The 13274-nt window shown below is 50.9% G+C and overlaps 1 protein-coding gene across 2 annotated transcripts in view; it reads right to left on the bottom strand.

The window, feature by feature from the left end:
• The window catches only part of MECP2 (methyl-CpG binding protein 2), a 60366-nt gene that overhangs the window by 10141 nt on the left and 36951 nt on the right, over nt 1–13274 (bottom strand). For both annotated transcript variants that reach the window (XM_031446382.2, XM_064483079.1), the window contains one exon: nt 983–1333. In XM_031446382.2, coding sequence (XP_031302242.2) covers nt 983–1333 — 351 coding nt within the window. The remainder of the gene's footprint in view (nt 1–982; nt 1334–13274) is intronic.

The following is a 13274-nucleotide window of genomic DNA, read 5'->3' as shown; positions in this document are numbered from 1 at the left end:
GGACCCTGTCTGGCCATCAGGCTGGAGCCCATTCTGCTGGCTGGTGCCCAGAGCTCTTGTCTAAACTTGGTCTTGTGGCTTAGCCTCTCTGGGACTCAAGTTTCCCCAATGGCCAATGGGATAATGCTTTTCTCATCTTCCTCTGAGTTGCTGGGATTAAATTCAGCAAGCATCTGCTGGAAACTCCTAACCTTTTCGGAATCATCTAAAGGGCAGAACTGAAATGCACATGTTCAGACTCCTTCTCTGAGGCTCTGGCTTGGAAGTTACACTGTTTCAACAGACAGCACCCAACAAGCAGCCCAGAGCTGGACAAATGCAAAACGGACAGCTGGAAAGGCACATGGAACCCCTTTGGGTCTCTCTCCAGAGGTCCTGTCAGAAAGGCCACCTTTCCCAACACAGTTCACAGAGCAGACTGAGCCCTGTGAACTCCCATTTCTTTGGGTTCATGAAGCAATGCCACAGAATGACTCCCAGAAAGAAGACATTAACAGGTGGTGAGAAGAGCCCCTCAGCTGGGAAATGGCAGCAACCTCAGGGAGCTCCCCTGGCCTCCCCAGCCCAGGCCAGTGCCCATGGCAGGCTCCAGGGCCTCCGGGTCCAGCCTGGGCAGGACCTTGTGCCCTCAGTGCTTCCCAGGTGACCTCTCCCGGTGTCCTCACTGTGGCCCCGGGTATGCCCTACTGCTATTCCATCTCCAGACGAGGCTTTGAAGGCTGGCGCAGTGAAGCCACACTCTGCTACCCCATGCACATCTCACTCAGGGCAGTGACCCATGTACACAGTCATTCCAAGCATACCTTGTCGTGCCCGCAAGCAGTCGTCATTACTGAAGCCCCCGACTCGATGTGGGGTTATGCACACACATTTTCCTGATCAATGAGCAGCAAAGAGCCATCCTTCCAAGGGATCCCCATCCCCGGCCTCCCGCCCCCCTGGCCCTCCCTGCTCTGTAGACACAGGAGGTGCCCTTACTTACTTGATCAAATACACATCATACTTCCCAGCGGAGCGGCCAGATTTCCTTTGCTTAAGCTTTCGGGTCCAACCTTCTGGCAGAGTAGGGTCGTCATACATGGGTCCCCGGTCACGAATAATGGAGCGCCGCTGTTTGGGGGAGGCAGAAGCTTCTGGGACGGCTGGCGCTGAGCCCGACCCTTCCGAGGTCTCTGCTTTGCCTGCCTCTGCTGGCTCAGCAGAGTGGTGGGCCGGTGGCTGCAAGGGCTCATGCTTGCCCTCTTTGTCTTCTTTCTTATCCTTCTTCACCTTTTTAAACTTCAAAGGTTTGTCCTTGAGGCCCTGGAGATCCTGTTCTTCTGATTTTTCTTCCCTGAAGTGTTAAACAAGTATGTAAGTATTACAGAGAACACACCGGTTTGCCGAAAAGTGAGCAACGGCAGACACAGGGCGCCCCAGCACACACAGGGCCCCAGGTTCTGCCTCTTTGGATTTCTTTAGAGCCCCTGGACTGCTGATGGCGGTGGCCAATGCATCCTACCTAGGCTGTGGCCACCCTGAGCCCCACTCGTAGCGGGACTGCACAGGTGGCATTTTGAGAGTAGAAATACTGTGTGGCTGCTCAGCTTTATGAGCTGTGCCCGAGGCCCTCTGGCTTTGACGGATGACAAAAGGCCCTGGATTGTGGGAGGTAGGGCTCCTCTTCATGAAGGCCTGGCTTGGGTGTTACTACAGCTTCTGGGCTTGGGGTTTTCTCAAATGTGTGCTCAATCAAACAGCACAGTACAACGTGCTGATGGGAACAGCCCCACACCGCCCTTGGGAGGTGGCGCACAGTGCGGTGCTGTAGAAAAACACGCAGACCTGGGGGCAACCTGAGCTCAAGTCCTGACTCAGCCATTTCCAAACAGACCCAAGTGTGTAACCTCAACATCTCGTGCCTCAGTTTCCTCATCTCGACGACAGGTGCCAACACCATGGAGAGAGAAGTGTTACAGAGGTACCGTATAAAGACTGGCAAATGTGGGCAACCAGACATCGCTGCCCAGGGTTCTGGCGTGAGAAAAGCAGCAACCCCAGATGGGTAAGCCTTTATCTCCACACTCTGCCTTACAACGCGGGGGGAGAGCTTGGAGAAGGTGCAGAAGAGCAGTCTCCCCATCCCAGGGCAGCTGCGTCCCCATTCCTTCTTGTTGACGGAGCAGCTCCCTCCCTACACTTTGGTCCTGCCTGGTAGGGTCCCTTCCCATGTATTTCAGAAATGGTCACTGGGCGGCCCTGGATCCCAGCGTCATAGTCTGGCCCTGATGCTTTCGTGACTGGGCCCAGAGGGCAAGAACACAACCTGGGCAGGGGGTGGGGCGTGGAAGGAAGGGTCGTGGGCTGGGAATCAGGCGTCTGCGAGCCCCTCAGTGAGCAGCTCCTCCTGGAGAAGAGCAAGACCCTTCCTGTCCTCAGCCCGAGAGCCGCCCTGGTCTGCGTGGCTCCTGTCAGCACTGATCACGGCCTGCTGTCGACCCCAAGTGACTTCCCTTCTTGTCCACACCATGGAGACTACAACAAAGGCACTGCGGCGGGCCTGGGAAACCAGACTCCAATGACATGGGTAAGGCACCAAGGCTGAGTTAGCAGAACACTCAGTGCATGAGGTCAGGAGAGGGGAGACAGGTCCTGGCTCTTCCTCCAGCAGTTCAGGGCCCCGAGTGTGGCTGGTGGGATCACCCAGAATCAGGCCACTGCCCACAGAAAGACCCTTTCTTGCTGTAAAGCGGGGGTCCCTAACCTGTTCCAGCACAGAGCTTACTTTTCAATTCTCCCAGTCTTAGCTTCCTCATGGGAAATGAGGAGAACTGTGGGGAGCGAGGTGTGGCCCGCAGTCCACTGTCACAGAGGGGAGAGGGGGAGCCTGCCAGCAGCACAGCAGCAGACGGACTGGAGCCACAGGCTCCCTAGAAGCTGGACAGCCCGGAGTCAGAGAAACACACTGCACCGGTGGCAAAAGACCTGGCTTCTTGAGAACTTTCGTCTGCGTTACCCAGCATGTTAACTACGGTTAAGTAAAGTACAAACCACATGTCTCAGGAATGCCTCTTAGATACCAGTGAGGGTGTCGAGGCCATGTTGGGCAATCCCTTCTAAACATCTACCTTGAACAGACAACATGTAGAAATGGCAAACAAGATCACTGTTTTCCACAGCCTAAGACTGCAGATGTCTGAGACAACTGCCACCTGAACACACCCACCCCACAGAGAGTGGGGCAGCTGGAAGAGGGGACGGATTCCTAGGACCTACTGGGACGTGAACATTACCTACTGCAGGCTGCTGTGTGTGTGAGAGAAGGTGGGGACGTTAGGAAGTATATGGCGGAAACGATGGAACTGGTCCCAGCACGGGGTAGATGGGGCCGAGGTGAGGACAGGCCTGGCTGAGCATAGTTTCAACTTCTGAATCGTGTAAAGGTTGACGTAACCAGAAAGAAAATGAAAACAAGAAGCCACAGAAGGGACCATGCCTAGTATCCATGGAAGGGAAGGCTGGCCCCTGGGAGAAGCAGGTGGCTCCGGTTCTGGGGTGGCCTGTGGGGGTGAAGGCAGGGGCACTTGGAGCAGAACGGAATGAGTCGGGACACAGGAGCCGGCTGGCAGGGCTCCTCGTGCTGGGCAGTGCCGTGAGCAGTGAGCAGCTAAAAGAATGAAGTGGTTAGAAGACTGAAGAATAAGACCACTTGGTGGTGCTGGAGAAGGAGAGGAAGACGTAAAGGGGCTGGAGGGGAAGGAGAGGCTGGGCAGCAAAGAGGTCTTGGCGGGGCCAGGAGTTGGGGCCTGGGTCGGGCTTTTTCTGAGCATGAAGGCAGCAGTCAGGGGACTCTGAGCAGGGGTGGGGATGAGCTGCTGTGTGGAGAATGGCCTGTGGGAGACTTAAAGAGGGTGGCAGGGAGGACCCGTGGGTAAGGATACTGGAGGAGCGGGGATGTTACCGGGGGTGGAGCAGCAGAGCTGACTGGTGTGGGGAGGAGGGGCAGGGGACACGTTAAGGACCATGGCCAAGTCCTGGGAGGACAGCGGGGCCACTGACGGTGGATAGGGAAGCCAGGGCCGGGAGCAGGTGGGAGACAGCTATGTCCATGATTAGAAGCTCCAGGACAGGGGAACACAGGCTACCAAGTGGGGAGACCCTTGTGTTCAGACTCTGACTTGGCCTAAATTAACCGTTTGGGTTTTTTAAAGTTCTTTATTGTGATAAAATATACATAACATAAAATTTACCTTTTCAACAGTTTCTTTTTTTTTAAACTTTTTTGTTGAGTTATAGTCAGTTTACAATGTTGTGTCAAATTCCAGTGTAGAGAACAATTTTTCAGTTATACATGAACATACATATATTCATTGTCACATTCTTTTTCACTGTGAGCTACCACAAGATCTTGTATATATTTCCCTGTGCTATACAGTATAATCTTATATATCTATTCTACATATGCCTGTCAGTATCTACAAATATCGAACTCCCAATCTGTCCCTTCCCACCTCCCTCCCCCTTGGCAACCACAAGTTTGTGTTCTATCTCTATGAGTCTGTTTCTGTTTTGAATTTACGTTTGTTTTTTTTCCAACTGTTTCTAAGTGGACAGTAAGTTTTTAATAGCACCAAAGATGGGGAATAAAAGGGCCTTTAACTCTATCTGTAATATTCTAGTTCTTTTACACTGAAATTACTTGAAGCAACCATATTGGGTTACTTTCAATTCTGTGCACTGAGGGGCGCAGAGGTGTTCGTTACTTTATTTTCCAACTGCTACTTCTGTACTTAAAAACAAATGAAAGCAACTGGAAATAGACTCACAGATATAGAAACCTTATGGTTACCAAAGGGGAAAGGAGTGGGGGAGGGAGGGATAAATTAGGAGTTTGGGATTAACAGATGACACTACCACATATAAAACAGATAAACAACAAGGACCTACTATCTAGCACAGGGAACTATATTCATATCTTGTAATAACCTCTAATGGAAAAGAATACATGTATGTAAATTTATAACTGAATCACTTTGTTGTACACCTGAAACTAACACAACATTGTAAATCAACTACACTTCAATACAAAGAAGAAAAGAAGGAAAGAAAGAAAAGCTTCAAAGGAAAAAAAAAAAGCATACTAAGAAGCCTGGAAGCCTGCTGGGCGTGGAGTGGAGGTAAAAATGATGCAAAACAGGTAATCTAGATGAGTTTACCCTTCGCCCAGCCACCGTTCAGTCTCAGGGTGACCTGAGGGAGAGAGGCCAGGCTGGGGTGCCAGATGAGTCCCCAAGCCTCCCACTGCCCACCAGGGAGTTTACAGGGTTTGCTGAAACATACTTTTTTTTTCAAAGAAATCAAATAGCCCTCTTCATCCTACCTCTAATCAGACCCTGTACATGGGTGTGCACACACACATGCACACACACTGACAAGACCGTGAGAACTGAGCACCTAATTCAGTTTATACATTTTAGAGCTGGGAGTATCCTCAGGAAAACCACCTGTTCAAGTCTTAAGTTGTCACAGGGGAAAAGAAAAGCAAGTACAACTTGACAAGGGAACTGTCCAGGTCACGCCCAAGTCTACATGTGCTCAGAGTGCCCTTGCCCTGAGCCAGCCTCTGCTAGGGGCTGGGAGGCCAGGGTAGAATCAGCATCACTCTTTGGTCTTCACAAGCTCCCAATTTAGTGGGGGGCAGGGAGGCAAGAAAGAAAGAGCGATACTCTCCTCTGTTCCAGGCCCAGAGGGAGTCCACAGGGGTTCCCTGGAGCAGAAAGGCCTGAGCTGGGTTTTCAGGGCTGAGGAGGAGTTCCACAGGCCAACAAGGAGTGCTCAGGGCCGGCCGGACCAGATGGGCATGGACAGTGATGTGACACCCTCCCCGGAGGGAGAATGGGTAATGACAAGTACCCTGGGGAACCAGTGGCTCTGGGCCAGCCCTCTCTCGTCTACACGTGGGCTCAGATGGCACTTCTGAGAAGCCTTCCCTGCGCCTTCCCCCTCCCGTGAGCAGGAGCACCCTCTGTGCCCAGACAGCTTCCTTTACTGCATCTCCTTGCTCAGCGCACAGGACCAGGCATGGGAGCAGTGCTTGACAACTGAGTGCCACAGTCATAACCCAGATGTCCTGCTACCTTCACACCCTGAGTGAGCAGGCTTGGAGTAAGTGAATGAATGATGACTTTGGGCGCCTGGGCACTAGGGAGTTGGGGCTGGCCGGAGATGTTGCTGGGGTGGTCACAGAGGGTCTGGGCGCCATGCATGCCCTGGCCAGCCGCGGGCCTGCAGAAACACCTTGGAGGAGGAGGAGGAGGAGCAGCACCAGCACCAGCACCCCACCCTGAGGCCATGAGGAAACAACTACAAGAGTCCAAAGAGAGGGGCCTGGATTCTCCCAAATGGTCCGCAGCATGGGGCAAAAAAGGGCCGAGGACCACCCCAGTTAAAGAAGATGGAAGAGATGGGATAACCAAAAGCAACACGCAATCCTACACTAGCTCCCTGGTCCGAAGGCGCTAAAACGGCGGTGGTGGGGTATTCGCAGACTGTGAGTACGGTTCCACCTGAGCCTGATGCTCAAGTCCCTGGGCGTCACAACTGCACTGTATACTCTTAGGAAAGCATGGCAGATGGTTCAAGGCAAGCAGACACAGCACCAACTTGGCGGTCTGCTAACAAAGGGGGAGATGATACCAATAAATCTGGAAGCTGTGCGGGTTGACAGGAACATTCTGAAGCAATGTCAGGTGGGCTTCCTAACAATTAAAGAGAACGCCTTCATGTTACATGAATATATTAAGAGAGAAAGCTGGACACTTTGCAGAAGTGGCTCAAAGAACCACAATGTTTTCAACAGCGTAATGCTCTGTACAGTGAAGCTGTGAGTGTGAATGAAGGTGTCAAGATATTTTCCCTGTGCTAAAAAAAAAATTCACTGCCAAAGGCAGCCTTGCCCAGGACCCAACTTTTCATACAAATGGAATAACACATCTGTGCATCATGCAGGAGGAAGTACAAATGTGTGGGTTATGGTGAAAACAGTCAGCTGAGGCGATGCCAGACACAAATGCCAACGGAGACTTCAGTGTCCCCGGTGTTCTTTTAATCACAGTTGGCACTGGTTCTGTGAGCTCTGGTTACCAAATCACATAGGTTTGGCATGATCTACCCCACCCCAGTTTTCCCCATAATAACTCCTATTTTTTATTGTGTAACTTGTAGAACACAAGATTTGGAGGGAGTATGCACATGTCACAGCAAAGCAGAAGGCCTTCACACATCTTAAGTAACTATGAAGTATGAGAAGGTTCTTGGGTGAAAAAACATCACTTGGTAATTTTGCTGCTAAAACAAAAGCATTAGATCAACTCTTCCTTTGATCTAGAGAAGGAAATTAGAGTTGCAAGAATCTTGATTTCAGGCCAAATCACTGCACCCCGAGGGGTTTGATGGCGAGAACTGACTGTATGTAATGAAAGGGACCTACAGCCATAGTGCAGAAGGCAGCCCTAGGAGGCTGTGCCTGGCATGCATCTGACCCCAGGCTCTCGGACATCACAGGGGTGCAAACAGCTGACAGCCGGCAGGTGCAGCCGGCCAGAAAACTGCAGGCAAAGTGGGATGGCTCAATCCTCAAGGCTTGCAGATTAAAAACAGAGAAGGCTACAAAGCTAGGTGAAAGTAGCAGCTAAACAGTGTTTTTCACTTGAATTGGAATCCAGCCCCCTCCAAAGTGAGCCTGAAGAAACTCCCAGAGCCCAGCAATATCCTGACCTTTCCCAATTCCAGTCCTGTTTGCACCAGGTCAATCTCAGGAGACAGCTGTCTCCGCACTTTTCATTTCCAGAGATCCGCCCCATGGAGCTACATGAGGGGCAGGGTGGCGGCGATTTCCCCAGGTCCATGGTCAGGGAAGGGCCTCGGAGTGGCTGCTTCCACCCTGAAGTATCACTGGCTCAGTGCTTCTAATTCTTTCGGCCTCCAGTATGAGCTGCAGAATCTCAGAATCAAGGAGGCTTCTCTGCACAAATCAATAAAGGCAGCAGTGCTTTGAGATGCCAGCTTCAGCCCCTTTAAAGATCTGAGAGAAATCAAACTTGCACCAGAAGAGAGTCTCAGGGGTCTCTAGGGAGCAAACGAGGGGATGGGGTTCAGCAAGGTTTCCTCCCAGGATGATGAATGTGTTCTGGAACTAGAGAGAGGGGATGGGTGCACAACACCACGAATGTGCTAAATGCCACTGAATTGTATACTTTAAATGGGTGAGTTTCACGGTATGTGAATTCTATCTCTATTTTTATAACAACTCACTAAAACAGCAGCTGACTTCACCAGTTACCCTGAATCGTAAAGGTGGGTTTTGCGATGTGCAGGCATGTAGCTGTGCCGTCCATTCAAGAGAAAGAGGCCAGTGTGGGGACCTATGGTGACACACGCTAGACCAGACCAAGCTGACCCAAGTGCCACCTCTGAAGCCCAGGACATGGTAACCATGACAGTCGGAAAGGAATTTAGTCCAAGAAGTTTAATGTCTAGGCATTTAGCCACGTTGAAGGTTGTTGGCTAAATATTCTGAGGGCATTTGATCGATCTTTTTTTTTTAATTGTAGTAAAACGCATGATCTAAAATTTACATCAGCAGCACTTAGTACATTCAGTGTTGTGCAACCATCACCACCATCTAATGCCAGAACATTTCATCGCCCCAGGAGGAAATCCCATATCCACCAGGCAGGTTCTCCCCCGGCCCTCGGCAACCGCTCACCTCCTTCCTGTTTCCATGGATCAGCCCCTTCTGGACCAGGTTTCCTATAAATGGCATCATGTAACACCTGGCTTTCTGGGACAGGCTCCCTTTACTCAGCATACTTGTCAAGGTTCACCCACGCTGTAGCGTGTCCCAGAACCTTGCCCTTTCTTATGGCTGAGTAATGCTCCATGGTACAGAAACAGCACACTTTGCTTATCCCTTCGTCTGCTGACGGACATCTGGGTTGCTTCTTTTTACCTTTAGCTGCTATGTACAAGTTTTTGCATGGATGTATGTTTTCAATTCTCTTGGGTCTGCACCTAGAGGGGAATTGTTGGGTCACACGGGAACTCCAGGTTTAACCTTTTGAGGAAGTACCAGACTGTTTACCATGTGATTTCCTTTGGGGTTGATGAGAATGTTCTGGAACCAGAAAGGAGTAAAGTGGGGTGGCAGGAACTGCTTCCAGTCTGGAATGCTTAGCAGGCAGGAGTAAGCTTTAAACAGAAGTCATCACAATGGGGACACTAGGAACAGGGCAGGGGTGCCTTGTTTCACCCACTCACTCATTTAGTAGCTAACACAGGTGAGGACATTCCAGGTACCGTGCAGAGCTGTGTGAGGGCCCAGGTGCTAGAGCAACAAGATGTGTCTTCTACCTGCATCCACTTCTCTTTCTCCTGCTGTGGACAATCTTCTAAAGCATATAGTTAATAATGAAATCAGCAATTTTGATGAAAGTTGTGAAAAGGGAGATACGGGAGCTGGGGGAGACCCATCGAGGAGCCAGGGAAGAGCTCCAGAACATGGCTGTGAGATGGTGACACTGTGTCCCATGGATGTGGGCCTGCTGGGGGTGGGGGAAGGATCAGGTCCAGTGTGGTCAAGCTGGTAAAACTGGGCCATGACCGAACCCAAGCTGGGTGGCTTCACACCAACTTCAGTCCCCATGAAAGCAACCGCAGAGGGAGCTGACCAAATGAGAGAAAAATGGAGAAAAACAAGAACCAATCCTTTTTTCCTCTTTTTTTTTGGGGGGGGGGGAGTTAGGTTTATTTAATTTTTTTTTAAACGGAGGTACTAGGGATTGAACCCAGGACCTCATGCGTGCTAAGCACGTGCTCTACCACTGAGCTATTCCTGTCCCCCCAAGAACCCAATTCTTATTACTGATGCTTCTGTTATTTCATCTCTTCCCCTGGAAAGCCTGTATTGTTAGGACTTGCTCTCCAGCCTCCACATCTAGCGACTTCTGTCACGTTTCCCGGCAACCTTCACTCCTACACACCTTACGGCGGTCCTCTGCACAAATGGGTGGACACGCACCTGGGCGGAGCTGGCCTCCAGCGTCCCCATGACAAACACCCAGTCTTCAAGCCCCAGCAGCCCATCTCCACAGACGCTTTCGGCACGCTTGTCTTCTCAGTTCCCAGCTGCTCCCTGCTGCAGTTTCCTGTCAATACTGTTTTCTTCTCACCTTTGTATACCTTATGTAAATAAGTCTTACAGGCTTCTATCAAAATGTTGGCTGCTTTTATTGAAGAACAGAATATTTACTAAAATAAATCTTCAGCACAGAGGCAACCTATTTTGAGGGAAAAAAAGGGGGCAGAAAGGAGATCTCTACTAATGGAAAAGAGAATGCTAAGGGTCAGCTCACTTTGTCTCAGTATCTCGTAAATGTCATTTGAACTGAATGCCCTTGTTTTCGTTCCTGTGCCTTACACTGGCGTAAGTCACCCCACATATGCATGCCTGGCAAACTTGTTTCCCGACTATAACATATGAGCCACTGAAATGACCAACAAAATACAAGGAAAAATCTCTCCATCAGTGCTGGCAAAGCAGAGGGGCTGCCGAGGCTGGGGCACGCCCACAGACTGCTGCAGGACGACGCGCGGCTGGGGTCTGAGACAGAAGCCCTGCTTGCCAGGTTCCACCACACTCAGACGTGAGCAAGAGGACCTGCCAGGGAGGTCCGGGGATAGGGTCCCCACAACAGAGCCCTAGGAAATCTTTAAGGTCAGAATGATGAGACCTGGGAGCCAGGCTGAAGTGTAGTTTGCTGGTGGCAAACGGAAGGGCCTGGAAGCCCACTAGTGCTCGACGTGGAATGGCCAGCGGCAGGCTGAGGGGCTTCTCGAGGGGCTTCCCTGGGCACCACTGAGAGCAGGAAGGGGCAGAGAAGGGCTGTGGGGCACCAGGGACCCAGCGCTGACAGAACACCCAGAAAGAGACACACGGATCCAGAGGAAGGTCCTACGTGCCTCAGTGACCTCCTCGGCAGCACCATGGGCGCCCCCCGACCAGCTTCTGACCAGAGGGGTTCAAAGCCAGTGGGAAGTGGCAGGCAAGCAACATGGATGAAAGCTCTATCCCATCAACAACTCCAGGGTCTGGCTAAAACCTAAGTACTGTGTCTGTCAGCAAGACAATATCGACAAATCAGTCCTTCCCTGTGCACAAGCACTAACTGGGCAGAAAATGAGATGGGAAGATGAACACCATCCCTCCAGTGGAGATCCCAACAGAGTTCTCTTCTTGATGTGACATTTACATAGAATGAGAGAGCACGGGGCAGGGCCGGGACTTGCTTCTTGGGACAGCGGCACCATGTGCCACAACAGAGACCCATCCCACATGGATTCAAGAATTGGGTTCAAACAGCAGGTGACCACTTCCCCCAGAACTGCTTTCTCCTAGTCCCTAATAGAGAACCAAACAAAGGTGCAGAGGAGGAGTGTGAAGGGCAGAATTCATCAGACAAGGGAAGGAACAGAAAATGGGATGCAGTGCATTTCTGAGCCTGGCAGCCCAGGAAAGGATTCCAGAGGACAAAGCTGCAGCAAGACTGAGCTCCTGCCCCAGTCCCACCCCGGGAGCTGTGCTGGGGAGCCCACAACACCCCGAGACCTCTCATCTCATAAGCTAGAAAGAAGCAATTGGGTGGGAGTCTGGGACTTTTTGCTTTTTGGTCCAGGAACTACAGGCGTTCCTGCTGGGAGGTGTAGGAGAAACAGGTCAACTACCCAGTGAGTGGGAGGCAACTGCTCGTGGGTGCACACGGAGGCAGGGAACCACTGGGAGCCTGGGTTGCCCCCTTCCCACATCCCTCCAGTGGCTAGAGTGAGCCTGGGTGTAAGACATTTAACACAATTCTTAGGACAGAGAGGAGACTCTAGATATTGCTGAAGAGTACCCCCGACTGTAGGTCCCACAGCTGTGCAGCTTCTCTCTGACCACAAGGCACCGAGCTCACGATGCCCAGAGGGGAAAGCAGTGCGAGGGAAGCTGAGAGAGCGGGAAGAGAGGGCCAGAAGCCCTGCTGTACCGAAGCACACAGGACGGCTGGACGAGGCCATCTAAGCCTGAGCCAAGCTGACAAGAAACGACATGATAACTCCAGAAACATATTATGGCCAAATGAAAACAAGGGAGGGAGATGGCTTTCCCAGGAAAGGCAAAGTCCCACCAAGAAGAGAACACACCACAAGGAAAGGAAGGAAATTCCTCACAACTTTATAAGAACATGTTCTCAGTAAGAGTTCAAAGATGAGACGATAAAACAGAGGCAGATGAAAGGGCAAATTCCCAAGCCAGGGAAACAAACTGCAGACCAAAACACATCATCACAGAACTAATAAATACATTTAAAAACAGCCAGAAACAGAACACACATAGCTGAAAATCAAATTAGACAAACAGAAAATGCAGATGAAAAAGACAAAAGCTAAAGCAATTAGAGTGAAGCTAATAGCATCGGAAGAGAGACAGAGACAATCCAACATAAGGATAATTTGTGTCCCTGTAGTAGGGAACCCAAAATATGGAACAAAGATGCCATCAAAGATGTATTATAAGAGAACTGACCTGAAATGAAGTCGATCTGCATCTGCAGCCTGGAAGAGCACACCATGTTCCCAGGAAAATGTGATAGAGGACACTCACCAGTGAGAGAGACCCTGGTCAAAGAATTCTTCGGGCACCCGAAGGGAGCTGGTCATATAAAGAGGGGCCCAGGCATAAGGAGCAGTAAGAGCCAAAACCTTGATCCAAGGAACAATCTAGCAGATTTCAGGAAAAGCAAGAGTGATGGGTTGGAGCCAAGAAAGCAAGGCAGAGAAATTCAAACTGAGGCAGGCCTGGCTACATAATTTGCAGGGCCTCTTATTCAAAAATAGAGGATTTCGAGACTGCCGCAATAGAGCATTAAACCAAGCGTGGCTCTTCTAAGCCCTGGGCATCATATAGGCTGCATATTTAGGAAGCCAGCCCTGCTTCCGGGCAATAGACTTTAGAGTTTATTCCAAGAGGGATGAGAGGGCCCGAAAGGGCTTTTCTCAGGGGGGTGACACAATCAGATGAACAGTTTTAAAAAGCTCACTCTAACTATATGGAAGACACAGTGTGAGGGGGGACGAGGGGGTGGGGGGACACGAGCACTGCAGGGCAGACTCACAGTCTGGAGTGCTAAACATTTATTAGGGATTGACATCTGTGAATGGGAGGGAGAGGAAGCCAACCTGGGCGGAGGAAAAAGCCA

Source organism: Camelus dromedarius, chromosome X, assembly GCF_036321535.1.
Source record: "Camelus dromedarius isolate mCamDro1 chromosome X, mCamDro1.pat, whole genome shotgun sequence".
Lineage (NCBI taxonomy): Eukaryota > Metazoa > Chordata > Mammalia > Artiodactyla > Camelidae > Camelus > Camelus dromedarius.
This window is presented reverse-complemented; position numbering and strand designations above follow the sequence as displayed.